Below are 24089 nucleotides of genomic sequence, written 5' to 3' on the forward strand. Positions count from 1 at the left end.
TTTATCTCTAAAGCTTCATCCTTTTTACTTGGCTTATTATTCGAGCTCTGTGTTATCTAAAGCTTCAGACTTCTTCTTATAACTATTGCCATTTTCTTACAATCAACATTGTGCTGGATTTGTCTGTTTTCCTGCAAAGTATTTGTCCGTCGAATATTCGTTATTGTCATGTTGTTTCTTGTTGATTTTGTGCTACCAGGGTGAGCCAGGTTTTCACTGGTTTGGATTCATTATGTGCATCAGTGCTACTGCTGCAAGAGCTTTTAAATCAGTTCTTCAAGGCATCCTACTTTCTTCTTCCGAAGGGTAATTCCGTAAATAAGATCAGTACTTAATGAAACAGGACTCTGTATATTAATGAGTTTTAGAAGATCACTTAAGTTCCCTTGCAGAGAAAAGTTGAACTCGATGAATTTGATGTTGTACATGTCCCCTATAGCCGTCATTGCGCTTCTACCGTCACAATAGTAATGGAACCAGAGTGATGAGTGTGACACTATCACTCGCAAGACAACATAAGTACATGTGGGTACTTCTCTTGGTTAACTCTATAATGGCTTATTCAGCCAACTTGTTGAACTTTCTTGTCACCAAGCACACCAGCGCACTTACCCTCCAGGTAACAAAATGAAAAAAACATTTCACACCATTTACAAAACTAGTAGGTGCTAATGTTCAATGTTTTTCAGGTTCTTGGAAACGCCAAAGAGCGGTTGCGGTTGTGATCTCGATCTTGCTTTTCAGAAACCCCCGTCACGGTGATGGGAATTGGTGGGTATAGATAACGGTGCTTGGGTTGTTGCTTATGGAGAGACTAAACTAGGTTTAGATGAGCTTCAGAGACTCCTTTGTCTCTGTTTTACTTCCTTTCTGATGGATCTTAGGAACTGATGAAATTTTGACATATAAACCTTTAGAGATATATACTACATACTTCTGATCTCATACTCATTTTTTATCTGAACTTTATATATCGTATTGTGTTAGATTTTGATTCTTTTTTCCATTGACCATTGTTGTGTTTGAATACACTTTCTCTTGTCACACACTGTGTTCTCTCAAATAGTATATCAATATTTATACAAATTCCATTTGAAAAAACCCATTATTACGCACTAAGTTGAATATACACAACTCACAATCATGAGAAGAAAGTGTTAGCAAGATAAATTATACTAAATAACTTTCATCTTCACATTTTACCCGAAAAAAGGTTTTTTATAATTTTAGTTTGTTTCACTTTTTAGTTAGATTAACAAATGTTAAACTGTTATACTAAAAAAACTGTTTATATTAAAAAACATAATTGGGGAGGCCGGTTCCGGATATGGGTGGGTCTGAAAAACCGGCCCCTGAACTTTTTCTTTATGGTTTGAAGCAGAAGAAAACTATCTCCTCCTGTCCCATCACTCTTCTTCCATGGCTCTTCTTCAGAGGCCACCCTCTTATCTTCACCTCTATTTCGCCTCATGGCTTCTTCTCGTCCCCGTCTCTTCTCCCACTCCCTATGCCCCTCAACTTCACACGTCACTCCTCCTCGCTCTCCTCTTCAAACCCACCCAGGTTTTAGCTCCTGCCCTCTTTGACTTCTCCCTCTTGGTTCTCAGTGAAACTACCCAGTAATGAATATGAGCAAAACAATTAGCTTCCGCTGCTTAGAAAAAACATTACTTTTTGCGAACCCTGAAAGTTTACAAGCAATCAAAATTGAGACTGATGATGTTATATACTCTTTTTATTTCAGTGAAGTCAAATTGCTTTCTTCAGCTTTGGTTTCTAGTGTTAAGTTCAGCTCTGTCCGCTCAGAAAGTTTTATTCTTTATGTAGTAGACTTCCTTAATCTTGGTTCTAATTTGTTTTATGTGATTCTCTTCCATAGTGTAAAGCAAAAACTTGGTTTGAATAGTCCTTTAATTGTTATCTAAGTAGAGTCTGTGTTGGTTTCAGGATAAAGTTCCAGTTAGCTAAGGTTTTTGGAGTCAAAGACTTGTACTAAGAAATGCGGTCTCACCAAGGTCCTTTATGTCATCCACCATGGACACTGATTCTCTCCATGAAGAGCTCAACCTCTAAGGATTACAGTTCCGAGCACATTCAAGTAATTTCTGTTCTGATGATTTGTTCAGATGACCATTTATAGCTACTATGAATCTTCTAGTTTCACTTATATGTGTATATCTGTGATGCACTAGGTGCTGGAAGGTTTAGACCCTGTCAGGAAAGACCTGGGATGTATATTGGGAGCACTGGATCTCGTGGTTTGCATCATCTGGTAATCCTATTTTCTTCTTTCTTTCTTCTTTGAACTCTCTTGTTTCTTCACTGTCTCCTTTTAACTTGTTTATAATTTTAACCTTTTTCCAATACTCGTTGTTTTTCTTAGGTTTATGAGATACTTGACAACGCAATTGACGAGGCACAAGCTGGTTTTGCTTCAAAGATTGACGTTGTTTTACATGCAGATGGTTCAGTCAGTCAGCATTTCTGATGATGGACGTGGGGTATGTGATCTGTTACACTTACTCATTCTCTCGTATTTTTATTCATATAGTTTTTTTCATTCATCAATATACTTTTCTTGCAGATACCACGGACTTGCATCCCGCAACGAGAAAATCTTCTTTGAGACTGTCCCTCACGGTATTATCTTTGCCTTATATGCCTTAAGATCGCTTTAGGTTCTACTGTTAATTACTAACGGTTTATTTTATCCCATGAGCTAGCGCAGTCTAGATTCTTAAGTAGTACAACACCTCATGTTAGACTTGTTTTCAGTACTAGTATAGTAGAGACCTGGTAAATGTTAAATTTGTGTAGTAACCCTACCGCAAGCAGACTTCTTATTCAAGGTTTTATGTTTTCATAACAAAGATATTCACAGGGACAGGAACTTTTAGGTGTTTATTATTTATGTACCATCTGATACGTTTTGTTATGGATTGTTAGCTCTTCTCAGGCAGATGATTCTAGTTTTGCTATATATTGTTTAGTGAGTGGTCTATGGTGTTGGTTTTAATGTAAAATCACATGTATTTATGTGTTTTTTCATTCTGATTTTTTGGTCATGCAATTAATCAGTCATGCTTTTTATTTATGCAGGTCTTACACGCAGGGGGTAAGTTTGGTGGCAAGAGTAGTGGGTACAGCGTGTCTGGTGGATTGCATGGTGTAGGTTTATCGGTTGTGAATGCTTTATCAGAGGTAAGTTCTAACCGTTAGTACATTGCTGCTCCCTTTTCTCTGTGCTTTGTTTACTTTTTCTTCTCTGCTAAATAGAAAAATTCTCTCTGTGCATTTTGTATTTGGTTTTAAAATATTTATGTAATGGTTATGCTTAGTTATCTCATCATATGAAAAATTCCTGGAATGGTTCCTTACTGAGTACTAGGTTTATCAATTTCAAATGCTTTCCGCTATAACGCAACTGTTATTATGCAAGGCACACATCAAGATCCTATTAGTATAATATTCATACAACTGATGAAGGAGCTCTTACTGTTCACAGGCATTGGAGGTTATTGTTCGCAGAGATGGATGGAGTTCCAGCATAAGTCTCTCGTGGAAAGCCCATAACAACACTTACTTGTCATGTCCTCCCACCAGAGTCAAGGGGTACTCAAGGGACATGCATCAGGTTTTGGCCTGACAAAGAAGGTTTTACCCTTTTTTTCCGTACTAACCTATTTTTAACCCTTCCTAAGAGAGGATTTTATGTCTAAACTATCTTTTCTGCTACATCTGATTTTTTCAGTATTCACAACTGCAATTCAGTTTGACCATAACACTATTGCTGGAAGAATTAGGAGCTTGCTTTCCTAATCCAAAGGTATACATTTTTTTCACAGGGCAGCAATATTCAAATTGTTTGCTTCATGTTCATGGCCCCTAGCCGTTTGAATTAGTTCTCATTTGACAGAAACTAATGCTGTACTGTTCTTATTCCATAATCAAATTGTTCATATAAATAAATGCAGGTTACAATCTCTCTGAAAAAGGAGGATGATGATCCAGAAAGGGACCTGTATAGTGAATATTTTTATGCTGGAGGTTTAACTGAGTATGTTAGCTGGCTAAATACCGATAAGGTGAGTCTTGCACTCTGGATCCTTTGTCATATTAAATAAAGTGTCTCAAATATTTGCCTATCACTGATGCTAGAAGTTATATTGCGGCGAATTACTTTAAAGTGGAAAGGGTTTTATGAAACAAAATCCAGTGGGAATGGTTCCAATACTTTTATTTTCCTGCTAACTTGATGTAAGATATGTTGACCACGTTTCACCCGTTAGTTCATTATTCTTTAGGGTTCTGTCTTAGCATGATGATAAACTTGTGTCGACTCAATCTCTGTTAAGTTAGCTCTTATGCATTTAGGTCTCATAGGTCATCCTAATTACTATCTGTCATTCTGGAAAGGTAATTAACAGCTCTTTTGTTCAGAACCGCTCCATGATGTGCTGGGTTTCCGGAAAGAGATAAATGGCACCACCGTTGACGTTGCACTTCAGTGGTATCCTTCTATTTACCTCTGCTTATATGATGAATATATATAATCTGCTTGCGTTTACCTTAGAACCACATACGTGAATATTTAGGCTGCCTGGTTTTATCGTTTGCTCTGTAAACTGGACATCAGTTGATGTACTGTATGCAAAGTTGGTGACTTTATACGTTGGAGTTATTCTGGATGAGAATGTGTTTGTGATGGTATGATCTAACTGTATAGTCTCGTATTGTTCCAGGTGCTCTGATGCGTATTCAGACACGATGCTGGGATACGCGAATAGTATTCGCACCATTGATGGTGGGACACATATTGAAGGTGTGAAGGCTTCGTTAACAAGAACTCTAAATAGCCTCGCAAAAAAATTAAAGGTTATCAAGTGTGTTATCAGTAATCAACTGCATTTTCCGTTTCTAGAACTTTTTTTTAAAACAAACTGCACAGAATAATAGTGTTAGTTGGTCATTATTGGGGTTAATGAGTCTTTCCATGGACTGAGGCTGAATCTCAATACTATATATCTGCAGTTAATAGCTCTGCTACAATACGTTCTCACTTATGCATGCTCAACGGATAATGAACAATTTACTAATCAATGATTTAACTGAAAAACTTGCCAGTTATAGAGGTTGCCTTTGCATTCATTGAGAGCATTTATCTTGACCAGTTTTACCCATGTATTTCTGAAGTGGTTGCTTATTTATTGTCGTTGATATGTTTTTCAGGAGAAGGATATTAGCTTAAGTGGGGAACATGTTAGAGAGGGTTGACCTGCATTGTCTCAGTCAAGGTTCCTGATCCCGAGTTTGAAGGTCAAACAAAGGTACTCAAGAGCATAATGATTTGGTGACCTCTTTTTGGCAGTGATCTCTGTCACCTGGCCATAACCATTTTTTGTATCGTATTAATATATTTTTTGTCGCCTAACCTCCCAAAGACGAGACTAGGGAATCCAGAGGTGAGAAAAATTGTTGACCAATCACTCCAGGAGTACCTCACGGAGTACTTGGAATTGCATCCAGATGTTCTTGAAAGCATTATTTCCAATCCTTGAATGCGTACAAGGTATGTCATTGATATACCTGCTCAGATATATGTAGTTAGTGTATTCGGTGATTAAGTATGTGCGTCCTCACTGCTCATCCGCCTATAACAGAGCGCCTAGTTACTAATTTCAACTAATGACTCTTTATCTCTATAGGCTGCCCTGGCTGCCAAGAGAGCTAGGGAGTTGGTCAGATCAAAAAGCATTTTGAAGTCATCCTCACTTCCTCTTCCTGGGAAACTGGCAGATTGCTCATCTACAGATCCTGCAGTATCTGGTATGCATTAGCCAGTATGGAAGTGCCCTCTCGTTTGAAATCAGAACATTAGTATATGTGACTATAAAAGCTTTTAAATTGTCACAATTTGATCTTCTAAGAGTTAAATGAGAAGATAGGAAAGGAAACATGAGGCTGTTGTTTTGTACTGGTCATAGCTTTTAACACTTGTAAGCTCTCGATATTGGTCAATTACTGACTTCTTTTTCTGTGTTATCAGAGATTTTTATAGTCGAAGGAGATTCAGCTGGTGGCAGCGCAAAACAGGGTCGTGACAGGCGTTTCCCAAGTAAGAAATCATTCTTGCTTATTGTGTCACTAGACAAGAGTCAGTGAGGGGGTAGAAAAGGATAGTTAATTATCATCACATGTCCAAGTGGTAAAAAAACATGCAAAGTTTAATGCTAATAATTATGGTTGGCTTCTTTGAGTATGCAGATACTGTGAGCCATGGCTTGTGAGTATAAGAGTCCTCTCTTTACTCTCAAAAAGACTTGAACTGGGTCTCTCAGTAGTATTAACATTGTTTGATAGCAATAAGATTACGAACAAACTATAGATGAGATATGTTGTTTGGGGATTTGAGTGTGTCATATACAAAATTGGTGAATCATTCACAGGTCAAGATAGTGTCCTCATATGGGTTTGCTTCATCCTTTCTGCTTCTGTGCGTAACAAAGTGTTTTGGATCTGTGCAGGCGATTCTTCCTTTAAGAGGTAAAATATTGAATATTGAGAGAAAGGATGAAGCAGCCATGTATAAGAACGAAGAAATTCAAAATCTAATTCTTGGTCTTGGTCTTGGAGTGAAGGTGATATTATCCTACTATCTGTTTCTTTCCTCTCTTTTATCAGTAATCTTGGAAAACTCAATGCGACATTTAATCTATTTTCCAGGGAGAAGATTTCAACATGGAGAATTTGCGTTACCATAAGATTATCATATTAACAGATGCAGATGTTGATGGGGCACATATCCGGACACTTCTGCTGACCTTTTTCTTCAGATATCAGGTAATATGTTTAGCTGAATAAACATTCATTTTAAGTAACTAACCTCTAGATTGCTGGTGGACTTAATGAAATTACTTTTCTACAGAGAGCCTTGTTTGACGCGGGTTGCATATACGTTGTGTTCCACCTCTTTTCAAGGTAAGTTCTTAGCAGTTATTGTTATGATGCTTCAGATTTCCGGAAAGTTTATTTTCCTAAAGCTAGTTTTCTCTTTGAAAACAAACAGGTTGAGAGGGGGAAACAGGCGCATTACTGCTATGACGAGGCGGCTCTTAAACAAGTTATCGCTTCGTTCCCTGGAAATGCATCATACAACATTCAGAGGTTCAAAGGTAATCCCTGGTCTTGTGGCTTTTTCACATCATGAATCTGTTTGTAGTTCTGAGGGTTAGCTTTTATGAGTAACCAAATCTAGATATGCCTTAAACTTGGAGGTGGCGCAACAGTATTATTATTCCAATAACATCCTTTGTTTTTGTGCATCGGCAGGTTTGGGGTGAGATGATGCCTGAGCAGCTATGGGAAACAACAATGAATCCAGATACAAGGATACTGAAGCAACTAGTTGTTTGATGACGCAGCAAAACAAATGTGGTCTTTTCATCTCTCATGGGTGCTAGGGTAAGGCAACAAACTCAGATTGAGGGATGAGCTCCATTGTGTTCTGCAAACTCATGATGTAAATCTGTGTTATGCATCTGTTTCAGGTCGATGTCCGGAAGGAACTCATCAAAAGCGCTGCGACTAGAATCAATGTAGAGCATCTTGACATATGAACAACACATGCTATTGCCTCAGCTATACCAAGAGATAGCTTTGAAAAGTTAGGAGGACTCATTATTGTTTTGTGATTTTACCATATAATTATCTTTTATTGATTCCGAAACATGGTTTCTTAAATTGATTTGCATCTATTCTATTAAAACATGAACATGACCTTTTGATATGTGTTATCTAACTATTTTAATATAATTATTAAAAAAAGTTATTAATCATTTATGATAAATCTTATTATATAAAACAGAACACAAATATAATTAAAAAATATAAATTTAAAATTAAATTTAAAAAAAAAAATGTAAAACTAAAAATATACTCAATCCACCTTTCAAATGATGGGTCAAAATCTAGTACTGTCTTAAAACGGTTACAAAAATATCTAAAATAAATTAAAAAATCTAAAAAGTTTCTTTTAAAATTAATTACTCGCCAACTGTTTTAATAAAATCGAAATTAAAGTCAAATGAAACTCTCGGTAATCTAATTAGAATTTCAAATTACTGTATAATTTTGTACACTTCCTAGTCACACATAACTTTTGTTTTTTTTGATAAAATAATCACTTAACTTCATGCAAGGAAAGGCTCCACTAATCAAATCCTCTCATATTTAAGAACCAGAATCTCTTTGATTATCCCTTATAAAGACTACTCAAAATCATAATCTCACATGGATGGGAAGAAGTTGAAACTAAGGATTAGAAAAAGATGAGAAGGTAACATATATTCTTCCTTGATTGTGATTACTTGTGTTGATATGAGTTTTTGTGTGTTCATTGATGATGTGTGTGTTAATAGTTGCTTCGTGAGCAATGTTTTTCTTATTACACTGTAAAGCACTTTTTAAATAGTTGTCGGGTCAGAGCAATATCACGAGGAAGACCATTACAAGACTCCAAACTTTGCCCAATCACATCGCTTGCTTTTAACTTCCACACCCTTATCTTTCTTTGTGATTCATCATCCATCTTTCAGAATCTACCCAAAAAAAAAAGACAAAACTTTTTGTCTGAAAAACACAGAACCGGATTCGTCTTTTTCAATTCCTAAGGTTTATTCTTTGTCATCATCATCTTTACCTCTTTCTCCTGCTCTTTCAACTTCTGGGTTTCGTGTGCTTGCCTTTCTCATCAAATATTAAGATCTAAAGTTACATATCATTGTAATGATCGTCAACAAACTAGTAAAAAGTTGGATACTTTAACGTTTTGGGTTTAGAACTTACCGAAAGACTCAATCTTTATAACAGTTTCCATCTCTGCTTTGAGTTTGTTTTTTTTGATCGTGTTTCAGAATCATGCCTGAGAAGAACATAGTAGAGAAGCCATCGGCGACTTGGTGGATAACTTCACGGACGCAGTTCAGAAGAACAAACACGATACCGTCGCTTCTCGTTTCAACCGTTTGTTTGGTCGGGAGAAGCCAATTCACCACGTCTTAGGCGGTGGCAGATGTAAGAATTCAAATTATAAGTGATTGGTTTGTGTGTGTTGTTGTTGTTGTTTGTTTCTAATTGAGTTGATTATTCATTCAGTGCTGATGTGTTGTTGTGGAGGAACAAGAAGATCTCCGCGAGTTTTCTGATGGGAGCTACTGCAATTTGGGTGCTTTTCGAGTGGATCAACTTGCACTTCCTGTCTCTCGTTTGTTACGGTCTATTGCTTGGTATGATCGCCCAATTCGTTTGGTGCAATGCCTCAGGGTTCCTTAACCGGTAAGTTCTTAAACAGTTATTGTATCATTGAGGGTTCCTTTGTGATTACAATCTAATAAGCAAAAGTCTTTAAAAAAAACAGATCACAGTCTAGAGTGCCTCGCCTTGTTCTCCCAAAAGACTTCTTTTGCTGATGTGGGTGTGACCATTGGCACAGAGGTTAACCGCGGTTTGTTTTTTCTTCAGGACTTGTCTTGTAGAGGGAACTTGAAACAGTTCCTCATGGTGAGTAGACAGACATTTTCACATTTCATTGTTATATAACAAAGAAGAGAATCATTCGAAAATGTTCAAAAAATCGCTAGACTCTTTTTATCGGATTATTGATTAGGCGGGCGTCTAGACGGATTTCGATTTTAGAACATTAACTGCAGTGATGTGATTGAATAGTGTATTAGTCCTTAGATAATGTTGATAGAGTTTAATTAATCTTCACTAATATCATTTTCAGGCTGTGTTTGGACTATGGATAACCGCAATAATAGGGAGCTGTTGCAACTTCCTAACTGTTCTGTACATTGGTGAGTAGTTTAGTTCTTTACTAGTGACTCTTTTAAAAAGATTGAGTTTTATAAAGGGATGCTGCTTTTTTTGTGTGTGAAGGGTTTGTGGGAGCTCACACAATGCCTGTAGTGTATGAGAGATATGAAGACGAAGTGGATGGTTTTTGGATTCTCTGTTGATGAAGTTTCATAGTCACTACAAGAAGATTGATTCTGGTTTTCTTCTCAGTCGAATCCCTAGTGGAAGTTTGGGATGAAGAAGCATGACTAGATCAACTATTATCTCTCTGTCTTGATGTTTTGTGTATATGACTAAATCAACTTCTTGTCTTTCTTTCATAGTCATGTTAATGTTTTTATCATTCAGACAATGAAAAAAAACTGACCATCAACAAGAAGATGAGATAACATGTTTATGTATGGGAATATGGGATGGGATCCACCATAGTAACAAATTGTACACGTGGCAGCTTTCTGAAGCTCCAAAGCTTGAATGTTTTAATAATAAAATAAGTAAAATGAAAAAAGGAATGGAGAAAAAAGTAGTAAAGAATCTCGATTGATATCCACGACGATCAAAGTGAGGTTAGGTTCCTCTTCTTCTCCTTTTTTCTCTCTCCTCTTTTTTCTCTCTCTCTCCCCCTCAACGATTGATCTTGGATTGGAGGTAATGATATATTGTTAAAGCTTGTGACTTTTTTTCATAAAGTTGAATTTGTTTTTTTTATTGGTTCATGTAATTTGATTTGATCCGGTTGTATTTGAAGACAGGATCGGTTGAAAGTATTGGGATTGGTTAGGGGAAAACAGAGGATTTGAGTTTTCTTCTTTTAGTTTCACTTTGTACTTTTGTTTTTGATCGATAAAAAGTTTTGATTTTTGATGTTATTTCTAGGGAAATCAGCTTGAGCGGTTGCAGTTTATGTCTTTGTTATTACATAGACTCTGTCTGTTGGGCAATAGAACTGTTAGATGTTGTTTTTCTGGTTTAAGAAGGTTTTTGTCTAAGTTAGATTGTATAGAAAAGCTGCCTTTGGCCATGTGTAAATAGAACCTTATCTCTAATCATTGAGATTAGTTCAAAGATATATATTCTCTACTAATTGTTCTAGTTTTGGCGGCGTTCTGCCGTTTTAACTTATTTTCCTATGTACAATCTCTAAGTACAATGTCTAATACTGCTTCTATCCAACAGGAACAAGCTTTGTTTTGCAAAAAGAAATTCCAGAGATGTCAAGTGGAACAGTGAGAAGGGTCTCGCGTCAAGACATACAACTGGTTTGTTTGCATAATGAACCACAATCTCAACTTTTGGAGTTGCATTACTTTCCTTCTCTTGATACATATTGAGGTTCATGTTGTCCTAGAGAATGTCATATAGATTGCATTTCCAGAAGTTTATGTTTTTTTTCCCATAGCAATTTTAGTTCTTGTTTCTGCCAGCTCTTGAGAAAAATCCTTTTTCTCTTCTTTGCTGCCCTCTTCAAAATTTGGAAAGAAATTTTTTATGAGATTGTAGAATTCATTATAATGTATTGAAGGAATATGTTTAACTAGAAATATTTAACACCATCTAACATCAAAAGCATCATACTTGATGATGAATGCCGTTTGAATCTATGGAAAAAATTAAAAATTGAATCTTATTTCTCCTCCTCTTCTAACTGTTCTGTCCAAACTTGAGCAATAAACTTTTTTATGTTATCATATACCATTTCAGGTTCAAAACCTTATAGAACGATGTCTTCAACTTTACATGAACCAGAAAGAAGTTGTGGAAACTTTACTGGAGCAGGCTAAAATCGAGCCTGGGTTCACAGAGCTAGGTAACCACAGCTGTTATCATCTTGTTTCAAATCATATTTGCATCTGATTGTTTCATCCTTGCTCATTAATGGTACTAAATCATGAGATAATGTAATTTAATGCTCATTAGTAATAAGGATGAGGATGATTTCAGTTATACCATGTTTTCCCTCTCTGGTTTTACAGTGTGGCAGAAGCTTGAAGAAGAGAACCGTGAATTTTTCAACGCGTACTATCTGAGGCTCATGGTGAAACACCAGATCATGGAATTCAACAAGCTACTCGAGCAGCAGGTTCGCCATATGCAGCAGATGCATCCAAGTGCACTTACCTCCGTCCAGAATACAAATGGTTCTCACATCCAATCAAGTAAGTTTTTGGATATTCATTCATGTGTATTTTTTTTAGATAGCTAATCTAATGCAACTGACGTCGATTCTCTGTTAACAGTGAATCAGAAACAGTTGGGATATGTCTCTGAACACACTGATCATCAATCATTGAAGCCTAATGCACATCATCCCATGCCCTCGAGTTTGTCTAACGCATACCTCAACGGCTCTTCAACGCTTAACACAAACGTGTCCCCTTCTGTGAACGTATCAACCCACGCTAGGAGAGCTGACGCTTCTCCGAATATGATCTCATCACAACAGACCACAAACATGCCGCCTATGATGCAAGGCATGAATGGAGGAGGAGGAGGGATGATCAAGTCCGAGACTGCCTATCCTGCTTCGTTCATGTATGGTGGTGAACGGAACAATGCCTTGGAAGGACACTCCACAGTTAGAGAAACCTCGATTCCATCTTTCAGTAACGAGTCCAACAACAACCAGCCCATTGGTGATACGCTACTTGATGCGGAAGCTTCTACTTTTGGGTTCTTAGGATCAATTCCTAGGAACTTCAGCCTTTCTGATTTGACTGCTGATTTTTCGCAGAGCTCAGGTCCATCTCTATCTAATATACTCCTTTTGTCTCTAATTATATGCATATATAGAACCAAGTAGTTATTTATTATGCTTCATTGTTTGTAACCATAAGCTTTTTGTGTTGATTGCAGAGATTCTGGAGAGCTATGATAAATCACCATTCCTTGCGCCAGATGCTGAAAACTTCCTGGAGTCCTGGACAGGGGAGAGTATCAAGGTGAGAACTTTGAGACACTGTTAAAAAAAGAATGAAGATTAAAGCATCTATTTTATATTTTTTTCTTTTTCTCTAATGATGTGTTTATTGCAGGAGACAACAAGAGATTGGACACCATATCTGAAGGTTTCAGTTACGATAACCTCGGGAGCGAGTAGTTAGGTAACAGGTAAGAACAATCATTTACCTCTAATATCAGATTGTGTTTTTGAATGTACAGAGATCTGACATCATCATCCTTTGTTCTGTGAAAAGCTATGCAGGTTTTTGCTTTCATCACTTATAACATAGGAAACGTTTGTGTACAAAAAGATATTCAGGCGTTTGATATTTTGTTTTTGGCTTGCAAGGACTATCAGGTGGGGGTGTAAAAAAGGGATTTATTTTCATTTCACATTATTTCTTTAGCTTGAAGTTTGGTAGTAGTAATAAGTGTTGAGAAGATCGTATGTAATTCTCAGTGTGTGTTTTTCTTGTGTGTGTTTTAGTTTTGTTACTTGTTACTTGTTACTTGTTACTTTGTTACAATTGTTTAATAGTACTTGAAATTTGGTGGAAGCTAAATGTATTAGTTTTTTTGAAGTTCACCTATAGATTGTGCTCATGTCATTATCGCATTAAAGATAGTGTGTCGCGGAATGTCGACTAATACCAACACTACAATGGTTGGTGTGCGTTTTAAGTTATAAAATGAAGGTTAGTGGTAATGAGGTATGGACTCATCACATTCAACAGACGAGAGATAATGCTTCAAGTTAAGGTTGTGGTAAGCTAGTGACAAACGCAAACCAAAAGTCAGTAACCGAAAGCCCTTATAGATAATATCATAATACTCTTTCCAATTTTTAACGGACTAAAAATAATAAATTTTCTATAAATATTAAAATGATAAATTAATTATTTATAATTATTTATTATTTACTAAATTACTTTTTAAAAAAATTATATACACAAGATTGATATATCGTTAAACTAAAATTTTAAATATGAATGGTTAAACTTAGTGGAAAACAAATAAAATTAACAAAAATTAATAAATTAAAATTTATATTTAGTTTTTTAATATGTGTAAAAATTTTAAAACATATCTTTTAGATCGAGTAATAAAATGCATAAAAGGTTAAAAATCTGTATTTACGAAATAAAATTTAATTTTAGCCATAACGGGCGGACCCCACCAGATGACTCAAACCACAACACACCAGAGACACAAACCTCTCATCTCTCTCTCTGTGTAGGAAGATAATAGTCTCAATCTCCAATCTCCAATCTCCAATCTCCATGAAGCTTACTGCTTCTGATAAGTAAATCTCTTTTCATCTTTTACAACAACTAGGGGATCTCAAAATCTTATCTTTTCTCTTTGTTTCATGTAGGTGATCTTCAATTATCTGAAAGTTAAGATTTTTTCTCTGTTTCGATGGATACTCTCTTGAGAACACCCAACAAGCTCGAGTTTTTCATCCCTCAGTTTCATGGGTTCGAGAGATTAAGTCCAAATCCTTCAAGGGTCAAGCTTGGTGTTAAAAAAGAGCAATCAGAATCGGTAGTAGTATCACTAGTGCTAGTAGTGCTCTTTTGGATCTTGTTCCTGAAACCAAGAAGGAGAATCTCGACTTCGACCTTCCTTTATACGACACTTCCCTGAACAAAACTGTTGATCTAGCTATCGTCGGCGGCGGCCCTGCTGGTTTAGCCGTGGCTCAACAAGTCTCAGAAGCTGGACTCTCTGTATGCTCCATCGACCCTTCCCCCAAACTCATTTGGCCTAACAACTATGGAGTTTGGGTTGACGAGTTCGAAGCCATGGACTTGCTAGACTGCCTAGACACCACCTGGTCCGGCGCCGTCGTCTACATCAACGACGGCGCCGAGAAGGACCTATCCCGGCCTTACGGGAGAGTCAACCGTAAACAGCTCAAATCCAAGATGCTTCAGAAGTGCATCACCAACGGTGTTAGGTTCCATCAGGCTAAGGTGACCAACGTGGTTCACGAGGAGGTTAACTCCACTGTGGTTTGCAGTGACGGTGTGAAGATTCAGGCTTCTGTTGTTCTGGACGCTACTGGTTTTTCAAGATGCTTGGTGCAGTACGACAAGCCGTATAACCCTGGGTATCAAGTAGCTTATGGTATCGTTGCTGAGGTCGATGGCCACCCGTTTGATGTGGATAAGATGGTGTTTATGGACTGGAGAGATAAGCATCTTGACGCGTACCCTGAGGTTAAAGAACGGAACAGCAAGATCCCTACGTTCTTGTACGCGATGCCGTTTTCTTCAAACAGAATCTTTCTTGAGGAGACGTCTCTTGTGGCTAGGCCGGGTTTGAAGATGGAAGATATCCAAGAGAGGATGGTTGCGAGGCTGAAACATTTGGGGATCAATGTGAAGCGTATTGAGGAAGACGAGCGTTGTGTGATCCCTATGGGAGGTCCTTTACCTGTCTTGCCTCAAAGAGTTGTTGGCATTGGCGGTACGGCGGGGATGGTTCATCCTTCGACTGGTTACATGGTGGCTAGGACTCTTGCAGCTGCTCCATAGTTGCAAACGCTATAGTGAGGTACCTTGGTTCTACTAAAGGAGATGAGCTCTCGGCTGAGGTGTGGAGAGACTTGTGGCCTATTGAAAGGCGGAGACAGAGGGAGTTCTTCTGTTTTTGGATGGATATTTGCTGAAGCTTGATTTGGATGCTACTAGGAGGTTCTTTGATGCGTTCTTTGACCTGGAACCGCGTTACTGGCATGGCTTCTTGTCGTCGAGGCTGTTTCTCCCGGACTTGGTGTTCTTCGGGTTGTCGCTCTTCTCGCATGCTTCTAATACCTCGAGGTTGGAGATCATGACTAAAGGAACTGTTCCTCTTGCTAAGATGATCAACATTTGGTAAAAGATAGAGACTAAGGACTGCAACTGCATCCTCTTGGATAATTGTGTGTATAATCATCATAACATGATTTCTTGTGAGGATTAAGAATCTTTTAGTAGTTTATTATTCTTCTTCATCAAAGTTAAAATACTTTTAAGTGTTGTTGCATTGTGTTTCACAAACTCTTTTGAAAACCGAAACAAGAGGTACAAAAAGCAAATCTTTCAAACTCCTTTCGCTGGTTTGAAAGCTTATATTTCATCTTCCTCGAAGGGGTCCCTTTCTGGATAATCACCAACCTGCAAGCCAATACAAAGTTCATGAGTAGCAGAATATGTGGCTTACAATTTTAATCTACGCAGCCAACTAACTACTTAACCGTGATGAGAATCTAGTCCAGCATATCTTTCTAACAAATAGCAATATCATAGAAACCATCATGTCTAAGAAACACTAAACCAGTTCAATTCTATCAGTGTAATAGACTAATAGGTCATGTCACTCTGATGCTAAGACCTTGTAGAAAAAGATAATTACCTTTACTTTGTCAGGCCGGACCACACCACCATGAAGCTGAGGGCATTCAAATAACCTTGTTCCTTTCACCCTGCAGCCAATATGAAGCATGACAACCGAGTTTAGGCATATTGTACGTTTGCTAACAAAATCATGATGTTGAGCACAAGCTTATGCAAGACTAAGAACCTCAAAGAGGTTTTTTACTACCACAGAAACATGAGCTGCAAGTAGAGTCAAAGTTCCAGAACAAGAAAAGACTTCTACTTTAAATTGAAAAGGAGTTTTCAAATTCACATACATGCCATCGTGTTTGCCAAGGGGTTCATCATACTGGATTCCAACCCAATAGCCAGGACCCAACGACTCTGCTCGTCCAACGTACTTGACCACTCCTCTTTTCTCCCCTGGCTCAACTTGGCATCTATTTCCCACCTTCATATTTTGATTAGAAGCACGTAATACACAGAGAGATCAGGTCTCACAAAATATCAAACAGCAGCTCATTATTATCCCTGCCTCTTCAGTTTAAAGTAAGAAAGAGAGATCTGACTCACCTTGATATTTCCACAGAGATCTTCCATGAAGTCCTCCTCCTTCGTCTGTTGAAAGGAGGAATCATATAAGAACCTTTTGTCTTCTTAAATTCTTAATCTAACCCCCCCCCCCAAATAGTTTATAGCTTCTTTTCATACCTTAACCTCGGAAGCAGCAGGATTCTGAGCCACTCTTTTTTCTTTGAATTTCCTATAACTGTCTGGAACACAATAAATTTCATCAGAGGAATATTCACTTGATGAACAAAGTCACAAACTTACCAGTTCGTTTAGCATAGTCCTCTTCTGAGATAGTATACTTCTCAACCAATGAAGTATCTTCAAGCCAGCCTCCAGTTGTGACCGAGGAAGGGTCAAGATCAACTATGTGTAACCGAAACCTTTTCAAAAGCAGCATAAAAAGAACAATAAGTCATCACATTTCATTACAGTGAACAGAGAGGCTTTAAGTTACCCATCAAAAGGGAGTAAAACCGAGTGGTCTCGTATCATCACTAGGACTGCAACCTTGGAGCCACTTTCATCATAAAGCTCTAAAGCCATAGCATTTACAGATGTCCCACATTTTTTCCATAGCTTTTCTTCACAGCTTCCACATTCATCTTCAGACAACATTAAAAAAACTTGACTTTAGAGACATCAAGCAACACGTGTAAGAAACAGTGTGTCTGAAAAAGATACTCACTTGCGGAGAGAAACGAACATCGGCAGCGAAGCTCTTGAGGTTGGAGTGAGTTACGTGGAGAAGTACAGAGTCATCTCCTTCCATCTGTAACCGCGAAGTCGCCATCTTTCTTTTTCCTCCTCCTGAGAGATTTGCCGAGAAGAAAAGGAAGATCAAACGATGGCGTTTTTAACCGCCGTCGTGTAAAAAAAGGTTTTAGATCGTCAAGGTACTTTCGGTTTTTTCAAAATCCGTCTAGATTCATTTTGATTTCGCCACGTGTTAAGATCCACGTAAAATCCCCCGCAGGCTAATATAACCACTTGATCTTGAGCCAAAGATCTTGCCACGTGTACATCAATTAGATCATAGCCTAACATTCATTAAGATTACGCCACGTGTTCATTCCACGTAAAATATCATGTACTCTCCCGCAGGTTAGTATTAAGCCTTTGATCCTTAACCAAAACACACTCGAGTTAGAAAAGATCCGTGAGACGACGGAGGAGAGAGTTTCCGACGATGGCAGAAGACTTTTCGGTGGTAGTCTTAGCTTCCGATCTAGGCGTCGACGCTCGACCGTTCTTAACGAGAACCGATGAAGTCGACGAGCAAGAGAACTGGCACGACTGTCCTCAATACCTCGGCGACGAAGACTTCGCCGATCTCGATCTCCTCCACTTCTTCACCCTCCAAGGCTCCGATAAGTCCGGTAACCGAATCTTCCGCGTCGTCGGAAAGTTTTTTCCCGGTAAAAAAAATGCTAACTTTGATTATTTTAGCCTGGTCTAGTAGATAACCGTGTTTAGTATTGGTTTAGTGTGGTTTAGTAAACCGGAACAATCACAGACAGTTTACAAAAACGAACTCTGTTACTCTGTTTATTGAATTAATCAATGAGAAAAGTTAGTTACAAGTTTGTTAGATCATCCCTCACTAACATTCTGTTTCATTACATAACTCATTTTTTAAAGGTCTTTAAGTGATTTTTTTTTTTTGTCAGCTCGTGTGGTGAGTGCAGAGAGGCTGAAGAAGTATATATTCCAGAAGATTAGCAACGAGTGTCCAGAGGGACCTTTCTGCTTGGTTTACATGCATAGCACGGTTCAAAAGGATGAGAACTCGCCGGGGATTACCATCTTAAGATGGATCTACGAGGATCTTCCTTCGGAGATCAAAGAGAGACTCCAAGTTGTTTACTTTGTACACCCTGGTCTTCGTTCAAGGCTTGTCATTGCTACTCTCGGTCGCCTTCTTCTAACTGGAGGGTAAAGCTTTCATCATCTTAACACCACTTATAAGACTTTGATGTTTCCTTTGAACTTTCATCGAACGTTGTAGGTTGTATTGGAAGATCAAGTATGTGAGCAGGTTGCAGTATCTTTGGGAGGAGATGAAGAAAGGGGAGGTTGAAGTTCCTGACTTTGTGAACAACCATGATAATGTGCTTGAGCATAGACCGTTGACGGACTATGGAATCGAACCGGATCCTTTTCACTTAACCGAGGTTCAGTCTTCTTCGTTCTCACTCAACCACTATGAGAACAGATGGGTCTCGTAGTAATACTTTTTCTCTTTTGTAATACCAGAACCTATATGTTTTATGTTTCTTGTATAGAGTATATACAGTGTAGTAAGAAAGCTTTTCTCAGTGTCGATGTGGTTTTGATTGAGTACCAAATCAGATATCACATATGTAACTAAACACTGTGATTGATAAGTTCAGAAGTAAACTCTAGTATGAATTATGAAGATAGAAAGTACATGTACAGAGATATTCTAGAATCAATATACAACTAAAACCTGCTTGGTTTTTCACTTCACCCTCTTTCATTGCTATAAACCCAAGAGAGTACCAAAACCTATTTGGAGCTATGAGGCTGGTCTGTTCAGATGATTGCCCAGAATCTCTTTCTGCAAAACAGAACAGTTTCTATCTTCTTGAATTTGTTTTCCAGCTGATGAGTTTCCACTTCCCAGAGGTACTTAGGAGCCAAGTCTCGGATTCTTGAGATTACCTGTTCCTCGTCCCTTATAATGATGAATCCCTGCCAGCCCCAAAACCAACGCTTCACTCAGGTCACGTATATTACAAAGACTATATGAGAGGAGACCAAAAGGATTTTAATTCAAAAGTAGTGGCACCATCAGTGCCAAGAGTACCTGAGGGCGAATCATCCGGTCCATCTCAAGCATGATATCCTCTACCAAGCAACCATCTCCACGGCTTTGGTAGTGAGAGATTACATGATTGGCATGCAGCAAATCATACGTCCGCGGATATGTTGAGAACGGCTCACACCTAAGACATTTTTTGGTATGTTGATGCTTGGCATGGACCGAAAACAAAACAAACAAGAGGGTTTCTGAACATGCTTACCAATCATGGAAAGCACCAGTTAAACCCCTCTCAAACACCGGACAAAGTTTCATTCATGGTAGCAGGTACTATGTTCATCACCCAAACAGGATACGAGTCCATGGCTGAAGCAAATCCACCAATGAATGCATTCATATCCATCACATTCCGCACTTCAGTCTCATTAATACTCATAAACCGCCAATACTGTTTAACTTGTTCTCTCCAGAAGACAGTATCTGATGTATATTCATCTTCACTAATACCTGATGAAAATTTTGCTTAGTTAAGTGGTTAGAGAATCTAAGACAGAACATAATGCCCACCTCTAAAATGAACTGAGAAGAAGAAATGTACCTTTGTTTCTCAGAGTTTCTGGATACTTGGAGAGACGTTCAGCTAAAGAAGAAGATCTCATCTCTGTATCTCCACTAATTTGCACACAATCTCTAAGAGGAACTTGCCAGGACGGTTTCAAAGCATCTTCCACATCACATAAGCTTATAACCTTTAGCTCTGCATTCTTCTTAAGGCACTCCACGTTTTCTTCTTTAATCCATATTGCAGTTTGTACCTTCCGGGAAACAAGCTTCCAGCACATTGAGTTAGCTAGACTAACCAACTTATCCCAAATCATAGGATACTCTCTTATCATTCCTATAAGCTGGTGGCGACGTATACACAAAGTAGCCATTAGGTCTAAGAAGCCTATGAACTTCTTTAAGTAAGATGCCACCTGCAGAATCAAGTTTAAAAACATTACTATGACCGAACCAAACCAACACAAGACAAATCCATCACTCCAAACATTACCGTTTGCATGCCAATCAACACGACATCTCGAACAATGAACCATCTCAAAAGAAGATGAAGGATATGGCAGTTGTTTGGTGGCAACAGCAGAGATCATTGCACTGACGCCTCTCTCCAATGCAAACTGAATCTGATTCTCATTAGCATCATTAGGAGCAAAGGACATTGTCTGTATACCTAGAGGAAGTAGATAAGCCGCAAAGCTTGCAACTCCACATCCAACATCAAGTACTTGTACCACCCCGGCTGAACGCAAGTCACCTGTTTCATTAGTCACCATACCTCCCAACCTAATGTCACACATAAAAAAAAAAGCAGTACAATGCAATTAAACATGAAGACTAAGAAACATATTAGTGAAGGTTTTTTTACATAGATATAGGCCTCCAAAATGATTGAAAAACAAATTATTTAAATTATTTAAAAAATGTCTGCCTCTAAAATTATGGAAAAGAAATTATTAATATTATTTAAAAAATGTCTATACTATAGCCCCTAAAATAAAGCATAAGCATATAAGTGAAACCTTTGTATGTATTCTGAAGCACCATGTTTGAAATGAGTACCACCACCAGGGAACCACCAGAACTCTCCATGCTCCTGCACCCAGCTTTGTCCACCGTTAACTTGAGCGAGATGCGTATGATTCACATTGCTTCTCCACACGTAGTCTCTACTGGTTGGCCATCTCAAAGGTATCTTGTAATCTTTTGGTGGAGGCACCAAGCAGAAAGACGCTGCTCGAGCGGCGGGCAGTGTCTCTCGAGCTCTTCTCTTCTAGAGACGTTCAAGCTCAGCTGGTGCACGTAACTGACGTTGTGACAAGGGAGGTACTCGTTGAACTTTGAGGGACACACATTCATCCAGTTTCGGGTATGACTAGTGGTGAGACTCGGTGAGTGAGGTTGATTTTGTTTGGGAATTTGAAGAGAGCTGCAAAATCAAGATCGAGTGTTTTTAAGTTCTTGAAACGTAAACAAGATATAAATCAAGAAGATTCCACAAGAATCCAACCGCATGCAGAGAGAGATTTGAACAGAGAGAAGACGGACCAGATTGAGAGACGTAGATGGGTTCGTTGTTGCCGAAGAGAGAGCCAGCGTAAAATGAACCAACCGTAAGAACGAGAGCTACTAGTATCGTCTTTCCCGATCTCGCTGCACGGAACACGTTGTAACCTCTCATTGTATATCTCTGGCTGTTTCTTTCTTTCTGCTTCTGCTTCTTACTAATCTTGTTCTTCGTCTTCCTCGAGATTCGCTTATACTTTACTTTCGAAATCAACAATTTAAGTAAGCAGAGCTTAGACTCTTGAGAGTGTCACGTTCTCGCTTATTAAACCGTAAACGTGTCACATACGTTCTGGCTTAGTAAATTGTAAACGTGTCAAATTCAAAGCTTTTTCTTTATTTTGTAACTGGTTTGCAACACATCACAGTTATAGACACAAAGACTTTCAATTAATTTCTATTTTGTATTAGGATGATTCGGAGATTTAGTAATCTGTAAATTATTTTTATCATTCATTCACTAATTCGGATAATCACAGAATATTTTGTTGACCAAGTCAGTAAGAAATATAGTACACTTTTTTTTTTAACGCTGATTTATTATGATCTTACAATTATGATATAGGAAATATTACATAGACGATTCGACAACCGACAATACTACCTGTCTTATGAAGACCTACGCCTAACTGCATCACCTGAGCCGTCCTATGAAGATCCACGCCTGACCAGATGTACTTGCACCATGTTGAAGATTCCCTTGCAAGCTTTTTCCTCTGTAGTCTGCATAATTGTTTAATAAACCGCTCTCCCGGGACTTGAAACCTGGATTTCCTGTAATCTGCAATAAATTTGCGTAGTCTGGGATTTGAACCCCAGACTTGGGTGTAGAAGCCTTTAAACCTTAACCAATAGGCTACGGTGCTTCCACAATATAGTACACTTTAAAACTTTCTTTTTACCAATTTTTATATTGGAATTTGGAAATGTATTTCATTGTCATTAATGAGACGAACCCACTAATCTTTTTTTTTTTTTTTGAACACAAGACGAACCCACTAATCACGTTAAATAACTACGTGCTACACCTATATGATGTCCGTAATCATCTCCAATCAAACAAAAATATAGTACGACGTTAATGGAATTAGATGGTGAAAACACCTTTTTCATACCAAAAAAAAAATTTAGATGGTGAAAATTTGAACATTTTTCGCCATCCTTTTTAGGCCTGGGCATTCGGGGTCTCAAACGGGTTTCGGTTTTATCTAATCGGGTTTCAGTTTTTCGAGTTTATCAAAATCAGCCTCATTCGGATTATATGAAAGTTCGGTTCGGGACCGGTTCGGGTTCTATCGGGTTCGGGTCGGGGTTAGTTAATCTTCAAAGAACCGGTACAATCCAATATACTTTCGGGTTTGGGTCCCAATCGCTTTTTCGGTTTAAAAGTACCTGATTTTTACTTATTTTATAACCAAAACATGAGTAAAATTGGTTCTTCAGTTTTAAAATACCTGATTTGTACATATTTTGTAACCAAAACTTAAGTAAATCGATTCAAAAATAAGAAACATTAACCGTGATCATTCAAAATCAAACGAAAAGTAAACATATTTACTGATAAAAAGAAAACCAAATAAATAAAAACATAAAATGAAAACCACGTTCTCATGAAATGAGAAACATTGTTTAATAACGAAAACAAAATCTAAATACTTTAAGATTCAACGGCCATCTTCAACAATCAACTTTCGTGTAATAGAACCACCAACCTTCATGTAATAGAACCACCAACCTTCATGTAATAGATAAGTATTTTAGATGTTCAATATTTCATAGTGTATTTTGGATACATATTAGGAATTGAGATCATGATTGGTACAAGATATTTTCGAGGTTTTGAATGTTTGGGTTTTATCGGATATCCATTTAGATTCGGGTTCGCTTCGGATTATACCCATAACCCAAAATACCACAAAACAAGATCCATTCGGTATTTACGTCGGGTTCGGATCGGTTCGGATTCATTTTTATCGGATCGGATTCGGTTCGGGTTTTCGGGTTCGGTTTATTTGCCCAGCCCTAATCCTCTTCCAGTCTTCCTCGTCTCGTCATGTAAATAGTATTTTTGCCCGGGTCAATATTATATATATAAATTATATATTTTTTATATATTATGAAAAAATAAATATATATTAAATAATTAAAAATCAGTAATTATTACATATGTAATAAAATTAGTACGAACATATAAATCAATATTTTAATAATCAAAAAATATTTTTTATTTGATAGAATATATAACTAAATTTAAATGATGTTAACATATATAATATATTTTTTTATTAATGTCGGCTAAATAATGCTTTCTACTACTTATGGTTTTTTAGATCATTTGTATCTTTTAGGGCAAAAACTTTAAATTACTGGTAACAAAATTTTTATTAATTTTTTAAAATTAAGTTGACAATGTTAATTTGTTCAAAGGTTTTATAAAAAAAAAATAATAAGTA

The 24089-nt window shown here is 37.7% G+C and overlaps 2 protein-coding genes, 1 long non-coding RNA gene and 5 pseudogenes across 4 annotated transcripts; 6 read left to right on the plus strand and 2 right to left on the minus strand.

The window, feature by feature from the left end:
- The first annotated feature begins 3071 nt into the window (after positions 1–3071).
- LOC125594220 lies at positions 3072–7226 on the plus strand (annotated as a pseudogene).
- A 114-nt stretch (positions 7227–7340) lies between these two features.
- On the plus strand, positions 7341–7835 carry LOC125594221. Its single transcript, XR_007329787.1, has 2 exons — positions 7341–7461; positions 7548–7835. It is a non-coding gene; the product is annotated as an uncharacterized LOC125594221 (long non-coding RNA).
- Positions 7836–8916: 1081 nt separating this feature from the next.
- On the plus strand, positions 8917–10198 carry LOC125594223 (annotated as a pseudogene).
- Positions 10199–10983: 785 nt separating this feature from the next.
- On the plus strand, positions 10984–13155 carry LOC125594224 (annotated as a pseudogene).
- Positions 13156–14146: 991 nt separating this feature from the next.
- LOC125594219 lies at positions 14147–15812 on the plus strand (annotated as a pseudogene).
- LOC106377178 (tubulin-folding cofactor B) lies at positions 15758–17586 on the minus strand. The gene is given in 9 exon segments (XM_013817359.3): positions 15758–15956; positions 16195–16264; positions 16475–16608; positions 16731–16775; positions 16869–16930; positions 16992–17110; positions 17185–17314; positions 17317–17332; positions 17416–17586. Coding segments are annotated over 9 exon segments (729 nt in total). The 5' UTR covers positions 17521–17586; the 3' UTR covers positions 15758–15908.
- Positions 17587–17848: 262 nt separating this feature from the next.
- Positions 17849–19154, plus strand: LOC106377181 (ganglioside-induced differentiation-associated protein 2-like). 2 transcript variants are annotated; one of them, XM_048770512.1, is made up of 3 exons: positions 17849–18106; positions 18398–18662; positions 18736–19047. In XM_048770512.1, the coding sequence occupies exons 1-3, from the start codon at positions 17917–17919 to the stop codon at positions 18953–18955; spliced, it is 675 nt and encodes a 224-aa protein (XP_048626469.1). In that variant the 5' UTR covers positions 17849–17916; the 3' UTR covers positions 18956–19047. The 2 variants fall into 2 exon arrangements, with proteins under 2 accessions (XP_048626469.1, XP_048626468.1); XM_048770511.1 differs by having other exon boundaries at positions 17863–18145; positions 18736–19154.
- Positions 19155–19256: 102 nt separating this feature from the next.
- LOC125594222 lies at positions 19257–21845 on the minus strand (annotated as a pseudogene).
- Positions 21846–24089: the final 2244 nt, after the last annotated feature.

The sequence above is a fragment of the Brassica napus genome (assembly GCF_020379485.1).
Source record: "Brassica napus cultivar Da-Ae chromosome A5 unlocalized genomic scaffold, Da-Ae chrA05_Random_15, whole genome shotgun sequence".
NCBI lineage: Eukaryota > Viridiplantae > Streptophyta > Magnoliopsida > Brassicales > Brassicaceae > Brassica > Brassica napus.